At 39.9% G+C, this 22,583-nt stretch overlaps 1 protein-coding gene across 2 annotated transcripts in view; it reads right to left on the bottom strand.

Moving 5' to 3' along the window:
* Positions 1 to 6,986: 6,986 nt before the first annotated feature.
* The window catches only part of defl (Integrator complex subunit 7), a 180,755-nt gene continuing 165,158 nt past the window's right edge, over positions 6,987 to 22,583 (bottom strand). For both annotated transcript variants that reach the window (XM_071675335.1, XM_071675334.1), the window contains exons 16-19: positions 22,014 to 22,196; positions 21,609 to 21,749; positions 9,525 to 9,623; positions 6,987 to 8,451 (exon numbers count right to left, since the gene is read on the bottom strand). In XM_071675335.1, the coding sequence (XP_071531436.1) occupies positions 8,173 to 8,451; positions 9,525 to 9,623; positions 21,609 to 21,749; positions 22,014 to 22,196 (702 nt within the window). In that variant the 3' untranslated portion in view covers positions 6,987 to 8,172. The remainder of the gene's footprint in view (positions 8,452 to 9,524; positions 9,624 to 21,608; positions 21,750 to 22,013; positions 22,197 to 22,583) is intronic.

Genomic DNA, 22,583 nt, shown 5'->3' on the forward strand with positions numbered 1-22,583 from the left:
AGCTTGGAAAAAATTTATGTGAAATATTAGGTGAGGAGTGTGGAATGGCTGAAAGGTGTGAGTGGTGAAGTTACTTGAGTAGGTTAGGAATGGGAGCTAGTTAGGGAAACAGTGCTGGCATGTTCGAGAGAATGCATGGGAAATGGGCAGGTGAGAAGGGTAGCGAGTGGTGGGATGTCAAAGTTGTTTGTAAAAAGAGGTGAATAAGTGGTACTTACAGTAAAGGATTGCTAGTGATTGGGAGATATCGAGGAGGAAGCAGCAGGAGGTCAAGAAAAAGGTAAAGGAGCTGGAAAAAAAGGGCAAATGAGAGTTGTACTGAATGAGTATCAGCAAACTTTAGGGAGAATAAGATGTATGGAAGGTTGATAGTGTGAGAAAAACTAGGATTACTGGCAACAATGGTAAAGGGGTAAATTGGGAAGTGGTTTGGTAGGTTAACAGAGTTAGAAAAAAAATTACAGGCAACATTGGTGAAGGGGGAAAATGGAGAAGTGCTAACAGACAGTGAAGAAGGGATGGATTAAGCTTTTAGAAGTAGGTTTGAGTGTGTTTGATGATAAGGTTGGGAGGTATGCAGAGTGAGAGTAGAGGTAGGTGGTTTGGTTAAGAGAGAAGAGATGGTGAAAACCTTTTGTAAGATGAAATGTGTCAAGATGAGGTGAATGTTGCTGCAGTGGAATTTCTTTAGAAGTTACTTGAGTAGGTTAGGAACGGGAGCTAGTTAGGATTATGGATTATGTTGAGGTTTAGTATGTATGGATTATGTTGAGGTGCCTCAGGATCGCCAGAATGTGTATGTGGTGCCATTGAATTATAAAATGGAAGTTTAATGGGGTTGCCTGGTAAGTTGAATGGAAAAATGGTGATGGAGAGGGTGGTGGTGCTTGGTGCATCTAACTGGGGAAGAACTTTGTGGTTTAAGGAGTAGAGGATGTGTGCTCTAAAGAATGTTCAAGAAAGACTTGAGAAATAGAAGGATTTGTATGTAATGTTCATAGACTTTGTGAAAGCATATGATAGGGTGGATAAAGATGCTTTGTGGAAAGTGTTATGAGTGTATAGTGTGGGAGGAAAGGTATTAGTAGCAGTGAGTTTCTATCAAGAGTAAGGTGTGTAGGCACAGAGGCAGATAAGTAGTTCCAGGACATGGAGGCCAGTGGACTCCATATCCTGACATGCAGGTCATTTGACTACATCTCCAGACATGGAGGCCAGTTGACCCTGTCTCCTGACAAGGAGGCTAGTGGACTCCATCTTCAGATGTAACCATGGCACTTTAATTAGTTTATGGATCAGATGATGAGGGGAGGAAAGTTACCTAATTTAATTACATATTTGAACTGTACAGGGAGGGAGTTTTGCACTCGTGTTGCCCTGTCTCTAAAACATTCTCAGCTAATCAGTCAACCTTTTAAGTTTATCAGTGGTGTTTGCATAAACCATTTCTTCAGTCATTCTTTTCCATGCAACCACTACATATTTTAAAAGTATTTCTTTACATCTTCTTTAATGTTTCCTACTTAATTTCATGCTATGTCCAAAGATGTCAGTTTTCTGGCAATTGCTGGAATTCCGGCTTTTTGATCAATTGGAGTCAAATTTCCAGTTTCCCATTTTTCTCTCCGTCTGTATCTTGTCTTTCTAATGATGACAGCCGGAAAATGAACAAGTAGACTCTTGACGGATGTTTTCATATTATATCGATCGTGGATTTTGTATATATACTATGTAATTAAGAATACAAACATCGCAAAACAACTGGATCGCTAACCTAGCAAGATTAAGCTTATCTCCCGCTCTTGCTTTTTGCATGCTTTGCTAATGGTTTGTACATGTGCGCGATGCGACAGCATATGCATGTATACCTAGCGCTAAGGGCGGGCTGTGTAGCTAGGCCAGGCGGCCAGCCAGCTAAGCAACCGGTAGCATGTCTGCAGCCAAGCACTATGTTTGAAATGGTACGGCGTGTGTACATCGGGGACTTAATTGGTGAATTTTGGATGAAGGCTTAATTGTTTCAAATTAATAAGTGTGTCGGACCATTAATGTTTTGTTTGTGTGTGTGCCCATGGATATTTAATCGGATCTTTACCTTTGGAATTGCATGGAATGCCAGAAACGAGTGCAAGATTTGCCGTCGATATCTGCAGTTTCTACCAACCCTGGCGCAGTAAGTTACAGTGTGTGCTGGTTGTGTAATACACTCTACCGTATGTTTAGACTTGAATGTGACAACGTGTGCATAGTCTGTATTGGAGCTGCATCACGGATAATTCTAATTGATTCGTAATGGAGGTTGAAAGAGACACTAACGTGAAATTGATTGATGTTGGAATCAAGAATAAGTTTAACTGGCGCTGGCTTGAGGCCAAAGATAATACTGGATCTTTCTTGTCGGATTACATTCGTAAACTTAATGTGGCAGGGAAAGCATTGTGCAAAGTGTGCAACCAAACCATTTCATATGGCAGTGCAGGAATGAAGGCACTTGTGAAACATGGCAACTGTGATGCACATAAGAGAGCAAAGAAGATACAGGACACCAACCAAACACTACCTGCAGTCTTTAAAGCTGTTAATGCAGTAGACTCAGGGAAGGCTGGCAAAGGAGCTATACTAGTATCTGGAGATAAGGACAGACCCTGCACTTTACCATACAGTGCTCCTCCAAATGTTCACCAATCGGCTACACGTTCTGGTAAGAGAGATGCCCCTTTACTGAATGTTTCTTACGCAGATAGGAAAGGAAATGTAGAAGCCATGGTTGTGTCCTTTATTGTTGAAAATAACTTGCCATTTACAATGACGTCAAAGTTACTAGACAATGCAAAGGAGCTTGCAAGAGAGAACAAAGTTTTGCAAGGTACGTCACTAGACAGGACTTCATGTACATATAAACTGAAAGATGGACTTGCAGCGGTGTATCATAAACGTCTAGTTTCAGACCTGAAGAAGAGCAAATTTTCCATTAGTAATGATGAATGTACAGCAAAAAATAACATGCGGGTGTTAGCGTACTTGTTTCATATTTTGCTGAGAACCTTGGAATGTGTATTGTTCAACACTACGTGTCAGTAAAGATGACAACTGTGAATGCTACAACTGTATATGAAGCCGTAACCAAGGCATTCAAGGAAGATGACATTCCTTTGGAGAATATGGTATCGTCATTGAGTGACTCAGCAGCATACATGCGAGGCAAAAACTCTGGATTTGAGAAGAGAATGTGTGAAGTAGCACCAAATATGCTAGACATAGACGGGGACTTGTGCCATCACATCCACAATGCTGTCAAGATGTTCTGCGAACATTTCAAAATGCATGCTGAAAGGCTATCGGATGACCTCTTTCATGACTTTCATGGCAGTCCTGATTTACAAGAACATTTGAATGATGTGAATTGCTGGGTATATCTTGTAAAATTCCAACAGAAAGGATTGCACATTGATGGCTATCATCTTACTATGTAACATGCAGAAATGTCGAAATGTTAGATGCCTTCACCGTCTTCTACTGTGCATGGATGGATGTTAGCAATATCTCTGCATGTGAATACATAGTTAATGACATCACCAGGAAAGCTTATCCTGCAAAGTTTCTAGTGAACAAGAAGCAGCTTGACAGAATTTTCATCAAACTCAAATCCAAGCAACTAACACCTCAAGGACTTTCGAGGAAGAAACAAATTGTTCAATGGCTCTTTTACCAGTGTCAACTTACCCATGCATGTATGTACCTGTACTGCAGTGTCTTGCCTATGTTCAAGAGCTCTGTGCTCACATTTGAGCAAAAGGAACCTATGGTTCATAAAGCCCATGATGAACTCGCAGAGCTTTTTAGAAGTTTCTTAGCATGCTTCCTGAAACATGAGACATTGTCTGATTTGACCGCCAGACAGCTAGCTGACTTAGTCATCAGTGATGGAAATCTTCTGAAGTGCTCAAGAATGTTTTTAGGTTCAAGATGTGAACACACACTCGTTCAAATGAAGCCTGAAGACACCAAGTCATTCCTCAGTAAAGTTAGGAATGCTTATAAGAATGCTGGTATCTATCTGCAAGGAAAGCTACCTCTGAAAAACAAGCTGCTCAAGTTGTTGTCAGCTATTGACCCCAAAGCACAAGGACACTCAAGTCACCTGTTCATACCTTCAAGACCTGCCAAAGGAAATGAAAATAACGTTATCGCCCTCAGAGAAAGATCAGTACAATCTGCAGGCATCAAATATTCAGCTGAACAAATCTCTGCCTCCAGTAGAAGGCAAGATTGATAAGTGGTGGGCAGCTACACTGAAGAAGTATCCAGCACTGAGACATATGTCATTGCACAGCACTGAGCATCTTCACCGGCCCAAGAATAGAACAGTCCTTCAGTATAATGAACACTGTAAACTACTAATAGACTGAACATTGACACATTCAATGCTATTCAAACTGTAAAGTTTGATCTTGCTACAAATGAGTCTTCAATCCAAAGGTATCACAGAGAAGATAAGTTTACTTCACCAGTTGACCAATCAGTGGCACATCATATGAAAACAGCGTATGAAAGACACAAGAGAAAGCAAACAGAACCTCCCAACACTAGTTCATCCACCAGCCAACATTGAAGAAGAAAATCACCCACACAGGGAAGGCAACATCAAGTGTCCACAATGCAGCCAGCAAGCTAAAAGCTAAAGTATTCCAGCAGCACAAACAATATGTACAACAGACCAAGAGAAAACACTAGGTGAGTTGAAGTTTTTAATAAGTCAAAAATATGAAATATTTTTGTCAAATGAAAGGTTTTAAAAACATTGTAAATGGTTCAAAATTAGGCTGAGAATGCACCAGAAAGCATCTAAAACCCCAGAGCTTCCAGGGCCCACCTTAGGGCCCTGGACCCCAGCTGCATGGGACTTCGCGCTTCACGCACATATTGCCCCTTTTTCCACCTACTAATTTTTTTTCTGGCCCTAGAGACATTTGCCACTGGCATCCCTGTATGTCCTTTGATTGCATCATCTTTACATCTCTTGAAGAACTTCACTCTCCAGTTGTTGATCTGTTTTAAAATCTTCAAGGTTTTATTGGATCACTCTTCTCAAATCAAGATGGGTAAATTGAAAGCATTGAGCCTTTCCATGTAAGTTTGCTTTCTTAATTCTGGTACCATCATTGTTGCCTTCCCTGTTAATCTTTGTGCTTCATTAGTTTAGGTTTTGTGTAGTATTTGACTAGAAAGCTAATGTTTCCAGATTCATATACTTGTCTTCATAACTGTTCCTCTAATATAGGACTCTGGGAGCAAGTTGAGGACAATGTTGACTCGTAAGTTCTCACACACAGAATCCACAATGTTGTTTCCTGCTGGCTGATAATCATATGGAGGCCTTCTTATGGTGTCCCATTGTCATTACTTTACATTTGCTCAGCCAAATTTCATCATCCATGTTTCAGACTAACTTTGGAGACTTTCGGTCTTATAAGTTGAAGATTTCTCCTTGTTTTTCACTTCCCACGTGACCTTTGTATCATTTGCAAACATATTCAGGCAAGTCATTTATGTATGTGAAAGAGTAATGGTTCCAGAACTGAACCCTGTGACTCTTCACTAGTCACTTCATCCCATTTGGAAAAGGCTCTTAATATGCATCCTTTGTTCCTTCCCAGTGAGATAATTTTGTATCCTTCAGAGGAGTTTCCCCTCATCATTCCTGCCTGGTTATTTAGCTTCTTAACCTCCCATGTGGTACAGTATCAATGCTTTTTGGCATTTCAGATACAATCCACTCAGCCTTCCTTTTTGTCCAGGACTGAGCTTACAAAATTGAAAAGCTCTGTATGTTAGGTACATGAGCTCCTTTCCTTAAAACAGTGCCATCTCTCACTTATATTTCTCCAAAGTCATCCACTTGCTTTCTGATAATTTTTTGGAAACCTTGTATATCACACTCAGAGACTGATCTGTAGTTCAGTGCCTGTTCTTTGCTAACTCAAGGGATTTATCAATGAAAGGTTTAGGGTACTTAGATCTAATAGAATATATCTTCTCAAACTCACCATCAATAAACTCTGGACTGCAAATATGTAATGCCCTTAGGAACATAGATTGAAATGATAATTTAACTCTGTCATGTTGAGATGAGTAATAATGGATATATGAGCGTACACTGGTAGGTTTTCTGTATATGCTAAACTGAAAGTTGTTTCCTTGCCTATGGATCATTCAATCTAAAAATGGTAACATACCATTATTTTCATTTTCTTCGTAAATTTGATGGAAGTTACTAAATTGTTAAGTAAGGGGAGAAATATTTGTAAATTTTCATTTGTTGGCCAAACACAAAGAACATCATCTACATACCTAAACCAAATTGCATTAGAAGGTAAGATATCCTTTAGTAATTTTGCTTAAAAAAATTCCATATAAAGATTACTTAGTACAGGTGAAAGAGGGTTACCCATTTCCATACCAAATTTTTGAGCATAATAATCTCCACTGAATTGAAATACAGTCTTTTATACACAATTTTATCAGTTCAATGAAAACAAGACTTTGAAACGGGTTAATGAATATCATCCAAGACATCAAATAAATATTCTAGAAGGTGGTCAACTGGAACTTTTGTGAAAAGTGAGGAAACATCAAAGCTAACTAGTTTGAAATCAAAATTAACATTGATATTGTTTAGCTTGACTAAATCTACATTGTTCATGATATTAGAATTTGATACCTTACCCACTAAAGGGCTTAATAAAGAAACTAACCATTTTGACAATTTATATGTGATGGAGCCTACTGAACTCACTATAGGTCTTGCTGGAAAATTATGTTTATGTATATGTATGTATGTCTGCATTTATGTATGTATATGAGTGGAAGGGACGTTCTCCATCTATTTGCTGGCACCACTACGCTGACACAAAACCGATTTTGTACAATAATAATTTATTATTATATTCAGTTATTGGAGAATTATTTTTGGGGTGAAATAAAAGTTTCTTTAAATACTTTTATTCATAAATTTATATTCCTTTACCATTTTTGAAAAGAAATTTTGGTATCAAAAGTGGCTTAATGCCATTCCTATCACAGTTATTAACTGCTGGGCATATTGAAGATAAAACATCTGAGCACACTCCAGTCATGTAAGACAGTAAAATAAAGGTTTACACTTTCTAAAGAGACATACTGCATGGGGTATATTATTATATCAAATTTGAGAAAATGTTGACATAAGTGTTATGAGATGCAAGTAAGTGTTGGTGACTGTAGTTGTAAGCACAAAATGTAAAGGGAATAGAGGGTTATTAGTAAATAAAATTGAATGGAATGGTATATATGGAAAACGAAGGGAATGGGAGGAATGAAATTCTATAAAACTTTGAGTGCATTGAAAAAAATATGAACATGGGAAAAAGGACTATGATGGAAATGAAATGCACACAATATACATTGCTTTAAGGCAAGTCTGAATTAGGTCCCTGCAGCTGGAACACTTTTTTCTGACCACAAACCACATTTTCAAGTGCTTTTCATTTGTACCATGATGGAAATGAAATGCACACAATATACATTGCTTTAAGGCAAGTCTGAATTAGGTCCCTGCAGCTGAAACACTTTTTTCTGACCAGAAAAATCACATTTTCAAGTGCTTTTCATTTGTAAGTACACAGCCCACAGAAGATAATTAATAACCCTTTTTTTTCATGGATGATCACTGTTTCAATTCTTTTAGCTACAAAATGGAGATGCAAGAATCCCATAGTACAACATAATAAGAACCTAAATGCCAAACAAATTTTGTTCAGTGTGTTTTCAGAATGGTAAGACAAAACCTTGTCACTGATAATGATATGAAGCTAACCTTAAATGGTAGAATAGACACGTAAAAAGAAATTCTTCAGATGCAGTTTACTACAGTTTGATTCCTTGTTTCTAATGCTGGACATGACGTCCAAATTTGACTTGATCTTTATGTCAAATGACCAGCTAATGCATACAGAATCTATAATTCTACCAACTAAGACATTGTCATTGTGTGTGTAAAACATGAACTAGAAGGTATTACAAATGACTTTGATATTACTTTTTCAGATATCTTAATTTGTATAATCTGTAACATTAGCAAGTAACATCCGAATTAATGATAATTCTTAGGCAAAGCTGATGTATATTATGGCATTAAAGTCCTGCTCTGGGCATACTGAATTGTGACATTTGTGGGACAGAAGTTGTATTAGTACCTGGGGGTACTGGAGGTAAGACATTAACTCCTTGGGGAGGCCCAGGAGCACCTTGTGAACTGGATGGTGCATATTGACTGGGTGGCACCTGACGTGGTGCTTGAGAGACACTTGCTTTACTGGCTGGGTCTTCCTGAGACTTGACAGTAAGTGTGTGGCGGGGTCCTGTCTGCCAGGCATCATCAGAATCATCAGTAACTGATGTGTCCACACTCACCTATATTAAGCAAATCAAATGAAAGTTTTGAAGTTAATGCCCTATGAATATTAATTCTAATTTCTTTTCATGCTTGGCTGCTGTTTCCTACATTAGCAAGTAAGTGCCAGGAACAGACAAAGAAAGGACACGTTCATTCACACCCATTCTCTAGCTGTCATGTGCAGTGCACTGAAACCACATTCCCCTATCCACAACCAGGCCCCAAAGACTTTTCTGTGGTTTACCCTGGCAACTTCAGATACCGTGGATCACTCCCTGTTCAGAGACTCGGGTTTAACACATTTTCTTTTATACCTTTAACTTGTTGTCATGCACAGATTATTGTATATCTTTCTCCCTTCTAAGCTATACACAGTTGCAATTCTTTTTTTAACTTAATGGTATTCCATGAGTTCCATCCCCTCGATTTTACCTGTAAAATACTTCTGAATTCTCTCTACTAAGTTGACAGTATTTCTAATAGTTCTGTTGGTGACCATACAACACAGCAGTATCCAATTTTATTTCTTATATTTATTTCTTGTAAAGTTCTCACAATCTTACCACTCAATACTTAAGAGAGCTGCCTTCTCAGTATGTTCTTTGAAATCTGGTTTCTCATATATGACAACCAAATGTCTTACATTTGTCCCACTTTTTTGTCACTCATTTGCTTGGGAGATGGCCTAAGAGGATGGAAAGATGGAATGAAAAAGCATAATGGGGCCTGAACATTCAGCAGGATGAAAATGGACTGAACAATGGTATATGAAGCATTAAAGTTAAACCACGGAATAGAATAGTCTAGGGCTTGGCTGTGGATGGTTACCTCTGGTTTTCATACATCATAAATAACAGCTGAACAGTGGATGTATGTAAATGTGAAAATTGCTTGTTCCAAACACCACATTGCAAAGGCAGATGTAGTAAGTTACATAAAAGATGAGAAAATACACTTGATTTCCAGGACTTTCTCACATACCATTTCTTCACCTACGTTATTTAAAAAAAAAAATACCGTACATATTTCATAATAAATTGAATCTCAAAATAAAGATGATGGATGCTTGTTGCACCACCTAAATACATACCTGGTAAAGCCCTGGGACTGGGAAGCCTAAAAGAAACTGAGCTGCAAAAAAATCATTGTGTGGTTCCACTGTTTGTGTCAACGTCTCATTTGGCTCGATCTGTAAAATAAGTGTCAATATTTATGATTCCTAGATCAGCTCTTATCATCAAGTTAAACGTCATGCAAAATGTAATTATAAATTTGCGAAACTCCAAATACATGTGGCTCTTACATAATCACCATTCCTCGGGTTTCTTGAGCAAGATATTTCCATTTAACCACTGGTTGCCTTCTATATTTAGTCTTGCCTCATATGAACACAGTCACTCTCTGACTATGCTCATCTCATATTCATGTTCCAATTTCATGGAAACCCCTAAATCCCTTTACAAGACTGAGTTCCTAGTTCATGACAAAGCCTTCATCCGATTCCGGGGAAATCCCGCACACTACATGCACTTATGTACTGTAATCAATATGTAAAAGCAAATGGGAATAGCACTTTGAATAAAAACGAAAAGTAAATAATGGATCACAACATGATATCATAATGCATAAGATTAATTCTCAATAAAATTCAAGATATATTCTTCGCCTGTCCATCTAATACTATATTAGCAATTCCACATAATGGAGCAGGTACATATGGCTCTCAAATTAATCAGATACATCCTCAAAACATCTGCTCTGTGACAAAGTGAAACGATGATTTCCATAACAATATAAGCACTTCTCACGCTGCCACTGCACACACTGCTTTCCATTGTATCTTAACTTATATATTATTCATCAATTTATTATCAGCTGGGTAAACCTTTGTAAAGAAGTTCATTATTATAAATGATATTTCACACTCATGAATTTTGTCAAGCTACTGCCACATCACCAATTTATATATGCAGTGTAGTGCAGGAGGGGGTAAGAGGAAGTGGATGATCAGTGCAGAAGTAAGGTTAATAACAGATTACACGAGACAAAAAGTGTATATACCCCTATGCACTGTGGAGGGAGAAAAAGTAAGTGAATGATCAATTCAGGACAAGTAAGATCATTAAAATATCACAAAGGAAACACCAGTTTTTATATCTGTGTAGTGCAGGATGGGGAAAGTTACATAGAGTAACAGATACACAGACCCAAGGTCCAAGTGAGGGGGTTTGGCCTTGCCACTACTTAAAGAAAAAAAATATGCATTCTCCTTAAAAGTAGCAGGAGAAAATGGCAAAACAAAGGATCTATCTTCAAACTTTACTCCCTCTAGCAACATGCCACATAGAAAACATATGGAAAAAATACCCAGCACAATTAATATACCAGAAGGAAGTTTTTACAGGAAACTCGTAATACGGTAGAATGAACACGAATATGTCATGCATCCGATCATCAATAACATGCATCCCTTCAGTTTTTGGTATAAAGACAACATAAGGATAGACTTGAGCTCCAGCCTCTAGAATTACCATGTCTATATTATTCCTGATGTTGAAGGATGATACAATTATTCTTACTTTCTCAAAACTGATGTCGTGGGTTAATCAATGTTGGTATGTTCCTTCCACATGGTCAGGGAGAAATCGTTAGTTGAGAAGGTAGCAGAATACAAAACTATGCTATAATGATTGATGAAATGAATTATTCAATACCAGAAAATGACAAGTGATGATCAAGGCTATTTTTGAATATATTAAGGGTGCTGCTCTGAACAACATTTTCTAGGAGCTTTCTCCACACATCAATAATGATGTCTTTGGTACATAAATATTTTGTACAGTCCACATTAATTCAGTGATTTCTAAGTTTTAGTCCATTTCCTGTTGAAGGTGCTGGCAATACCTTGAAATTCTCAGTATCGACAATGTTGAATCATTTAAGTTTTTCAAAACATTCTATTAATTTGCCTCAAGGACACCTCTTACTGAGGGAGAACAAGTTTGCTGCTTGTAACATATCCTCATATAGTTTGTGATATATGGAAGGAATCATTGCAGTTGCTCTTTGCTGCACTGCTTACAATTCACAAATATCCTTGCTAAAGTGGATGGCCAAAAGCTGCACTAATATCTAAAGTGGGGTCTAACTAGACTCGGGTTTTTTTTTCTAATTATACTTTGTCGCTGTCTCCTGCGTTCTTATTAATATACTTGATCCCCATATCCTGTGCAGTTAGGTGGTGACAGGAAACGGACGAAAAATGGCCCATCCACTCATATACACATATATATACATACATATACATATCAACATATACACATGTTGTTATTTCATGTGTGGCGGGGTGGCGATGGGAACTAATAAGGGCAGACAGTATAAATTATGCACGTGTATATGTGTATGTGTCTGTGTATGTATATATATGTATACATTGAGATGTACAGGTATGTATATGTGCGTGTGTGGACAGGTATGTATATGCATGTGTATGTGGGTGGGTTGGGCCATTCTTTTATCTGTTTCCTTGCGCTACCTCACTAACGTGGGAGACAGCGGCAAAGTATAATAAAGTGTGTGAAAGAAAAAAGCTGAGAGTAAATGTGAATAAGATCAAGGTTATTAGGTACAGTAGGGTTGAGGGACAAGTCAATTGGGAGGTAAGTCTGAATGCGGAAAACTGGAGGAAGTGAAGTGTTTTAGATATCTGGGAGTGGATTTGGCAGTGGATGGAACCATGGAAGCGGAAGTGAATCATAGGGTGGGGGAGGGGGCGAAAGTTCTGGGAGTGTTGAAGAATGTGTGGAAGTCGAGAACATTATCTCGGAAAGCAAAAATGGGTATGTTTGAAGGGATAGTGGTACCAACAATGTTATATGGTCATGAGGTGTGGGCTATAGATAGAGTTGTGCGGATGAGGGTGGATGTGATGGAAATGAGATGTTTGAGGACAGTATGTGGTGTGAGGTGGCTTGATCGAATAAGTAATAATAGGGTAAGAGAGACGTGTGGTAATAAAAAGAGTGTGGTTGAGAGAGCAGAAGAGGGTGTTTTGAAATGGTTTGGTCACATGGAGAGAATGAGTGAGGAAAAATTGACAAAGAGGATATATGTGTTAGAGGTGGAGGGGACGAGAAGTGGGAGACCCAATTGGAGGTGGAAAGATGGAGTGAAAAATATTTGGGCCTGAACATGCAGGAGGGTGAAAGGCGTGCAAGGAATTGAGTGAATTGGAACGATGTGTTATACCGGGGTTGACGTGCTGTCAATGGATTGAACTAGGGCATGTGAAGTGTCTGGAGTAAACCATGGAAAGTTCGGTAGGGCCTGGTTCTGGAAAGGGAGCTGTGGTTTTGGTGCATTATTACATGATAGCTAGAGACTGAGTGTGAACGAATGTGGCCTTTGTTGTCTTTTCCTAGTGCTACCTCGCGCACATGCAGGGGGGGAGGGGGTAGTTATTTCATGTGTGGCGGGGTGGCGATGGGAATGAATAAAGGCAGACAATATGAATTATTGCAAAAATGGGTATGTTTGAAGGAATAGTAGTTCCAACAATGTTGTATGGTTGCGAGGCGTGGGCTATGGATAGAGTTGTGCGCAGGAGGATGGATGTGCTGGAAATGAGATGTTTGAGGACAATGTGTGGTGTGAGGTGGTTTGATCGAGTAAGTAACGTAAGGGTAAGAGAGATGTGTGGAAATAAAAAGAGCGTGGTTGAGAGAGCAGAAGAGGGTGTTTTGAAATGGTTTGGGCACATGGAGAGAATGAGTGAGGAAAGATTGACCAAGAGGATATACGTGTCGGAGGTGGAGGGAACGAGGAGAAGAGGGAGACCAAATTGGAGGTGGAAAGATGGAGTGAAAAGGATTTTGTGTGATCGGGGCCTGAACATGCAGGAGGGTGAAAGGAGGGCAAGGAATAGAGGGAATTGGAGCGATGTGGTATACAGGGGTTGACGTGCTGTCAGTGGATTGAATCAAGGCATGTGAAGCGTCCGGGGTAAACCAAGGAAAGCTGTGTAGGTATGTATATTTGCGTGTGTGGACGTGTGTATGTACATGTGTATGGGGGGGGGGTTGGGCCATTTCTTTCGTCTGTTTCCTTGCGCTACCTCGCAAACGCGGGAGACAGCGACAAAGTATAAAAAAAAAAAAAAAAAAAAAAAAATATGAATTATGTACATGTGTATATATATGTATATGTCTGTGTGTGTATGTATATGTATACGTTGAGATGTATAGGTATGTATATTTGCATGTGTGGATGTGTATGTATATACATGTGTATGTGGGTGGGTTGGGCCATTCTTTCATCTGTTTCCTTGCACTACCTCGCTAATGCAGGAGACAGCAACAAAGCAAATTAATAAATAAATAAGTAAATATATAAAGGGACAAGTCAATAGGGAGGTAAGTTTGAATGGAGAAAAACTGGAGGAAGTGAAGTGTTTTAGATATGTGGGAGTGGATTTGGCAGTGGATGGAACCATGGAAGCGGAAGTGAATCATAGGGTGGGGGAGGGGGCGAAAGTTCTGGGAGCGTTGAAGAATGTGTGGAAGTCGAGAACATTATCTCGGAAAGCAAAAATGGGTATGTTTGAAGGAATAGTGGTTCCAACAATGTTATATGGTTGCAAGGTGTGGGCTATGGATGGAGTTGTGCAGAGGAAGGTGGATGTGCTGGAAATGAGATGTTTGAGGACAATATGTGGTGTGAGGTAGTTTGATCGAATAAGTAATAGTAGGGTAAGAGAGATGTGTGGTAACAAAAAGAGTGTGGTTGAGAGAGCAGAAGAGGGTGTTTTGAAATGATTTGGTCACATGGAAAGAATGAGTGAGGAAAGATTGACCAAGAGGATATATGTGTCAGAGGTGGAGGGAACAAGAAGTGGGAGACCAAATTGGAGGTGGAAAGATGGAGTGAAAAAGATTTTGAGTGATCGGGGCCTGAACATGCAGGAGGGTGAAAGGCGTGCAAGGAATAGAGTGAATTGGAATGATGTGGTATACAGGGGTTGACATGCTGTCAATGAATTGAACCAGGGCATATGAAGTGTCTCGGGTAAACCATGGAAAGTTCTGTGGGGCCTGGATGTGGAAAGTAAGCTGTGGTTTCAGTGCATTATACATGACAGCTAGAGAGTGAGTGTGAACGAATGTGGCCTTTGTTGTCTTTTCCTAGCGCTACCTCGCACACATGCGGGGGGAGGGGCGATGGGAATGAATAAAGACAGACAGTATGAATTATGTACATAGGCATATATGTATATGTGTGTCTGTATATATATGTAAACGTTGAGATGTATAGGTATGTATATTTGTGTGTGTGGACGTGTATGTATATACATGTGTATGGGGGTGGGTTGGTCCATTCTTTCGTCTGTTTCCTTACGCTACCTCGCTAACGTGGGAGACAGCGACAAAGAAAAATAAATAAATGTGAATATACAAAGTGCGTAAGACAAGGGAACAAATGGGAACATCAGTGAAGGGGGCAAATGGGGAGGTGATAACAAATAGTGGTGATGTGAGAAGGAGAGCGAGTGAGAATTTTGAAGGTTTGCTGAATGTGTTTGATGATAGAGTGGCAGGTATAGGGTGTTTTGGTCGAGGTGATGTGCAAAGTGAGAGGGTTAGGGAGAATGATTTGGTAAACAGAGAAGAGGTAGTAAAAGCTTTGTGGAAGATGAAAGCCGGCAAGGCAGCGGCTTTGGATGGTACTGCAGTGGAATTTATTAAAAAAGGGGGTGACTGTGTTGTTGACTGGTTGGTAAGGTTATTTAATGTATGTATGACTCATGGTGAGGTGTCTGAGGACTGGCGGAATGCTTGCATAGTGCCATTGTACAAAGGCAAAGGGGATAAGAGGGAGTGCTCAAATTACAGAGGTATAAGTTTGTTGAGTATTCCTGGGAAATTTATGGGAGGGTATTGGTTAAGAGGGTGAAGGTATGTACAGAGCATCAGATTGGGGAAGAGCAGTGTGGTTTCAGAAGTGGTAAAGAATGTGTGGACCAGGTGTTTGCTTTGAAAAATGTGAGAAATACTTGGAAAAGCAAATGGATTTGTAAGTAGCATTTATGGATCTGGAGAAGGCATATGATAAGAGTTGATAGAGATACTCTATGGAAGGTATTAAGAATATATGGTGTAGGAGGTAAGTTGTTAGAAGCAGTGAAAAGTTTTTATTGAGGATGTAAGGCATGTGTACGTGTAGGAAGAGAGGAAAGTGATTGGTTCTCAGTGAATGATGGTTTGCAGCCACCCCGCTACACATGAAATAACAACTCCCTCCTCCTGCATGTGCACGAAGTAGCGCTAGGCAATGAACACAAAGGCCACATTCATTCACACTCAGTCTCTAGCTGTCATGTAATAATGCACCGAACCACAGCTCCCTTTCCACATCCAGGCCCCACAAAACTTTCCATGGTTTATCCCAGACGCTTCACATGCCCTGGTTCAATCCACTGACAGCACGTCGACCCCAGTACCATATCATTCCAATTCACTCTATTCCTTGCACACCTTTCACCCTCCTGCATGTTCAGGCCCCGATCACTCAAAATCTTTTTTCACTCCATCTTTCCACCTCCAATTTGGTCTCCCACTTCTCCTCATTCCCTCCACCTCTGACACATATATTCACTTTGTCAATCTTTCCTCCCTCATTCTCTCCATGTGACCAAACCATTTCAAAACACCCTCTTCTGCTCTCTCAACCACACTCTTTTTATCACCACATATCTCTCTTACCCTATTATTACTTACTCGATCAAACCACCTCACACCACATACTGTCCTCAAACATCTCATTTCCAACACACAACTCCTCTGCACAACCCTATCTATAGCCCACACCTTGCAACCATATAACATTGTTGGAACCACTATTCCTTCAAACATGCCCATTTTTGCTCTCAGAGATAATGTTCTTGCCTTCCACACATTTTTCAATGCTCCCAGAACTTTCGCCCCCTCCCTCACCCTGTGACTCACTTTCGCTTCCATGCTTCCATCTGCTGCCAAATCCACTCCCAGATATCTAAAACACTTCACTTCCTCCAAGTTTTCTACATTCAAACTTACCTCCCAACTGATGTGTCCCTCAACCCTACTGTACCTAATAACCTTGCTCCTATTCACATTTACTCTCAGCTTTCTTCATTCACACACTTTACCAAACTCAGTCACCAACTTCTGCAATTTCTCACCCGAATCAGCCACCAGAGCTGTATCATCAGCGAACAACAACTGACTCACTTCCCAAGCCCTCTCATCCACAACAGACTGTATACTTGCCCCTTCTCTCCAAAACTCTTGCATTCACCTCCCTAACAACCCCATCCATAAACAAATTAAACAACCATGGAGACATTACGCACCTCTTCCGCAAACCAACATTCACTGAGAGCCAATCACTTTTCTCTGTTCCTACTCGTACACATGCCTTACATCCTCGATAAAAACTTTTCACTGCTTCTAACAACTTGCCTCCCACACCATATACTCTTAATACCTTCCACAGAGCATCTCTATCAACTCTTATCATATGCCCTCTCCAGATCCATAAATGCTACATATAAATCCATTTGCTTTTCTAAGTATTTCTCACATACATTCTTCAAAGCAAACACCTGATCCACACATCCTCTACCACTTCTGAAACCACACTGCTCTTCCCCAATCTGATGTTCTGTACATGCCTTCACCCTCTCAATCAATACCCTCTCATATAATTTCCCAGGAATACTCAACAAACTTATACCTCTGTAATTTGAGCACCCACCTTTATCTCCTTTGCCTTTGTACAATGGCACTATGCATGCATTCCGCCAATCCTCATGCACTTCACCATGAGCCATACATACACTGAATATCCTCACCAACCAGTCAACACCACAGACACCCCGTTTTTTAATAAATTCCCCTTCAATACCATGCAAACCCGCTGCCTTGCTGGCTTTCATCTTCTGCAAAGCTTTCACTACCTCTTCTCTGTTTACCAAATTATTCTCCCTAACCCTCTCACTTCGCACACCACCTCGACCAAAACCCTATATCTGCCACAGCATCATCTAATACATTCAACAAACCTTCAAAATACTCACCCCCATCTTCTAACATCATCACTACTTGTTATTACCTCGCCATTAGCCCCTTCACCGATGTTCCCATTTGTTCTCTTGTCTTATGCACTTTATTTCTCCCTAAAATTTAATGATACTCTCTTACCCGTACTTTCATTTGCCCTCTTTTTCACCTCTTGCACCTTTCTCTTGACCTCATGCCTCTTTCTTTTATACATCTCCCTGTCATTTGCACTATTTCCCTGCAAAATCGTCCAAATACCTCTCTCTTCTCTCTCACTAATAATCTTACTTCTTCATCCCACCACTCACTACCCTTTCTAATCTGGATGGATTAATAACAGAAATGATAGCAAAACTTGGGAAAAGCGATGCAAATTGAGTGTGGTGGAGATTATGGTGGCTAGAGGCAAGGCTGTTTGTGGATGATATTGTGTTTTTTGCTAAGAGTGAAGAGGAGTTGCAGAAGGTTGTATGTTTTATGATATGTGTAAGCATAGGCAACTGAAGGTAAATGCAAGTAAAAGAAAAGTAATGGTGTTCGACAGGAAACATAGTGAAAGTACAGATTTTGTAAAACAATACAGAGTGAAAGATGGAAGTTTACAAAATTGTGCTCTGGATATGGGGAAGAGGTGTGAAAACGTAAGTATTTAGGGGCTGTCTTGGGCAAGTTTGGTGATATAAAAGGAGAGATAAGGGAGAGAGCAGTACAGGTCCCTTAATAGAATACTAAAGGGTAGAGGTGTAAGTATGGAAGTGAAGGGAAGATTAAGGGACAGCATAATCCTCCCCTCCCAACCCTGACCTATGCAGCTAAAACATGGACATGGAATGAGCCACAAAGGTCAAATATTGAGGCTGTGGAAATGTGCTATTTAAGCAGAGTATGTGGTGTGTCTAGATGGAAAATAGAAAGAAATGAAAGAGTGTATGAGAGATGTGGTATGACAGGGAATGTAAGTGGAATGAATTGTGGAGTGGTAGAGTGGGTGAATCATAATACTTTGAGATGGTCTGGGCATGTGGGAAGAATGCAAGAGTGGGAGTTTTCAAGAAGAGTGTAAGATAGAACATATAAAGTGGTTGGAGTGAGAGGAAGCCCTCGTGTGACATGGGCAAACAGAGTGGAAGAATACTGGAGGAAGAGAAATGGTGGAAGAATGTATGGAATGATGTATACAAGGGAGACATTTAAGGACAAGGATAAGTGGAAACTCTTTTGCTATGGCCACCCCTTGATGAGAGTTCCTGGAGGAAATGGATGTCAGAGATATTGAGAGGTTGATAGAGAAGGGCAGCTGGTGGTATGTGTGATTACTTCCTTGTGGAGGCTATGGTGAAAGTACATATGGAGAGGCTTTAGAAAAAGAGGAATAGGAATGAGGGTTGTGAAAGTGAGTGAGCTGGGAAAAAGAGCCTTGTGTGAGAAGATAGCATAAGAAATTTGATGTAAAATGACTTGAGGTGAAGATTAATGTAACAAGGTGGGTGAGTGAAGAATGGGAGGAATTTACAGAAGTCCTGCTTACATGTGCAAGAGAAGTGGAAGCTGGGATGCAGGCATGTAAGAAATGGTAGTGAGTGTTGGAATGAAGTTCAGCTGTTACTGAAAGGAAAGGAGAGTGTTGTATGGCCAATAACTGCTGGGAAGAAAAGCAAGTGATTGGGGAATGTACATGAGGAAGCAGCACAAGGTCAAGAGGAAGATGCAGGGGGCTAAGGAAGAAACAAATGAGACTTGGGGTGAGAGAGTACCAGCAATATCAGCAAACTTCAGGGAGAATAAGGAAATATGTTAGAAGGTGAACAGTGTTCTCAGTGTGAGGAGAACAAAACATATGGAAGCACCAGTGAAGGAAAAGGATGAGAAAGTGGTTACAAGCAAAGCAGAGGTGGAGAAAATAGTGTGTATTTAGAGGACTGTTAAATTTGTTTAATGATACAATTGCAGATGTAGGATGTTTGGCATGTAAAAGTAAGCAAAACAAGCAAGTCTTGGGCAAAAACTTTGGTGAAAAGAGAAGAGGTAAAAGGGGGTGAATGCCTAGCATAAGATGAAGTGTAGCAAAGTAGCAAGAGTGAATGGGATGGCATATGAATTTCTCAACAAAGGTTGTGACAGTGTTATTGAGCAGTTAGCTAGGACATTCAATGTATGCACGGTTTGGGTGATGTGCATGAGGATTGGTGGAATACTGTATAGTACTACAGTATAAAGGTATGGGGGCAAAAGTGAATGTATGAATTACGGTGATATAAGTTTGCTGGATGTACCTGGTAAGATGTATGGGAGAGTGATAACTGAGAGGGTTAAAGCATGCACAGACCATCAGAATGGTGCAGAACAATGTGGTTTCAGGAGTGGTATAGTACGTGTGGATCAGGAGTTTGCTTTGAAAAATTTCTGTGAGAACTACTTATACAAACTGTGGGTTTGTATGTTGCATCTATGGATTTGGAGAAATCATATGGTAAGGTTGAGATGCTTTTGTGGAAGATGTTACAAACAGATGGTGTGGGAAGACTGCTACTAGAAGCAAAGAAAAGATTTTACATACAAAGTAAGACATGTATGAGTAGAAAGGGAGGAGAGGGTGAGAGGTTTCAGGTGAAGGTGTATATGTGGCAAAGGTGTGTGGTGTCACCATGGCTGTTTAATATGTTTATGGATGGGGTGGTGAAGGAGGTGAATGCAAGGGTCTAAGAGAGGGCAGGTTTGCAGTCTGTTGGAGATGGGTGGGAAGCCTGATAAATGAGTCAGTTGCTGTTTGCTTCTGACACATCGTTGGTGGCAGACTCGAGTGAGAAATTGCAGAAGTGATTTTCTGAGATTGGGAGAAAGTTGAGTGTTACTGTGAAGAGAAGCAAGGTTACTGAGAGAGACAAGTTGGTTGGAGTGTGAATGTGAATGGAAAGAACCTGGAGGAAGTGGAATATTCTAGATACTTAGGAGTGGATATAGCAGAGGATAGTCATGGGAGTTGGAGGAAGCTAAAGGGTAGGTGAAGGGATTAAGGTCCTGGGCCCACTGAGGAATGTGTGGAAAAATAAGTGTGCTGCAATGGTTTGAAGAGAGGCTAAATAAAAGTGGAGAGAACAAGAAAAGGAAGACTAAGGAGGAGGGGGAAGAAGGATGGAAAGAAAGATGCTTTGAGTGATCAGGGCCTGACCACTGTGCTATACAAGGGGCAACTTGCTGTCAAGTGGGCGAACCAGGATATACAAAACAGAGAAAACCACAGAAAGGTCTGTGGGACTTGGTTGTGGATAAGGGAATCCTGGTTTTAGAGTGTTTTACATGACAGCTAAAGAGTGGATTTGAGTGAATGAGGCCTTTCTTCATCCGTTCCAGACAATACTCACTACACAGGAAACAGTGAACAACTAGAATAAAAATAACTTCATAAAGGAATTCCAGCACACCTCATTATCCTTTCCAATGCAGCAGACTACAAAACCATTTCTAGTTCGTAAACGGAATCTCACGATTACCGAGTAAAGCAGAAAATTTAAGACATTCTTGAGAAAAAAAAGTGGTGCTGAAACATGAACAGATGGATCGGCTATGTCAGATTTGTTTTCATCTCCAAACTGACAGGAAGAAAAAAAAGCATTACGAAAATTAGATCATCCTTTACACTGTAAAAAGTCAATGCAGCTGAGTGGATAGGAATGACACGTAAATACAAATAATGAAGATTACTTGACTCACCAAGAAAGTGAAGTTAACTATTGTCCTCAAGTCTTTGAAGTAGAACTGAAACTTACACAGCAAATAAAATGACAGCAAGATGGACTCAAGATATCTTTGCTTTAAGCCTAAAAATGGTTACATGGGTGTGCTTGCATATAAGCAAAGGAAGATGATGGAGGTTTCTTGTATTCTTTACTTGTACTGGTTGGACACAAGGGTTTCTTTGACTTTTTAAGCTTTGATGTGATCCTAGCAGCCCTAAGGTGGGAACATCCTTCACACGCACTATGACTGAGTACATAGTTATGAATACAAAATTACAAAGATGAACTGCAAAAATGTCACTAGCATATTCAATGACAGTTTTGTACAATTCTTTTACATACCTTCAAATCTAGTGTGTGCTGAGGGCGATTCTGAATTACAGAATTTACTGTCAGGGTGACAGAGCGAACAGATCGGAAAAGACCTGATCTCTTGCCATGACCAATTACACCTTCGACTTTGACTGCTAACTGTGAAGAAGTCTGAAAAATTATACATCACTTTAATTCATATACAAAGCCATACTGTAAAAGCCTTAGCCATTTCAACCTTCTCCTCACTGGACCTTACTTTCCATTTCAACTTTCACTTAGTCCATGGTCACAAAAGCAATCACTTTTGTCTTACAGCTCTTAAAATATGCAGTATTTTCTTTCATATAGTCAAATTTTGCAGGAAAAGTTCATTTCAAGACTTGTTTCTCCCACTCTTATAAAAAAAAATGCAGAGGTAGTCTGCAAACAAACCTGAACAGAGATGGGATCCCCAGGCGTGCGGGGTTGTGGAAGAAGAGCTAGAGTTATAGTAGTCTTCTGTAAAGTCTGGAAAAAGAACCGAGGGTATGGAAGTGGTATACTTGTAAGCACTTGAGATATTCCCTGCAGAAGCTGCAGATGCTGTTCTCTCACAGGCTTGACTTCACAGGACACCTGGTGAAAAAGATGCATGTGCTTGTGCAATATGTATGTATAGAAGTAAGAAATTTCATTTCTTGGGACAAACACTTAATTTCATCATGTATCTGTAACACCTTACAAATAAAATAGACTAACACATGCAAAACGCACTACAAACATTATGATTTATGTAAAACTTTGCATAACCAATACCGATGAACCTATATCCTGCATATCTATTATCACTAACTTGATTCCCAATTCCATGGGATGAATTATGCACATACAGCCTCTCAATTAACACATGCTTATCCTCAACCCATGCCTACTGTGTTTAAGTGAGACACGAATCTCCGGGGTAATACTCATGTATCAAACACTGGACACCTACACAGTCAGAGCACTATCAGACCAGACTAA

The sequence above is a fragment of the Panulirus ornatus genome, chromosome 20 (genome assembly GCF_036320965.1).
Source record: "Panulirus ornatus isolate Po-2019 chromosome 20, ASM3632096v1, whole genome shotgun sequence".
In the NCBI taxonomy this organism is placed as follows: Eukaryota; Metazoa; Arthropoda; class Malacostraca; order Decapoda; family Palinuridae; genus Panulirus; species Panulirus ornatus.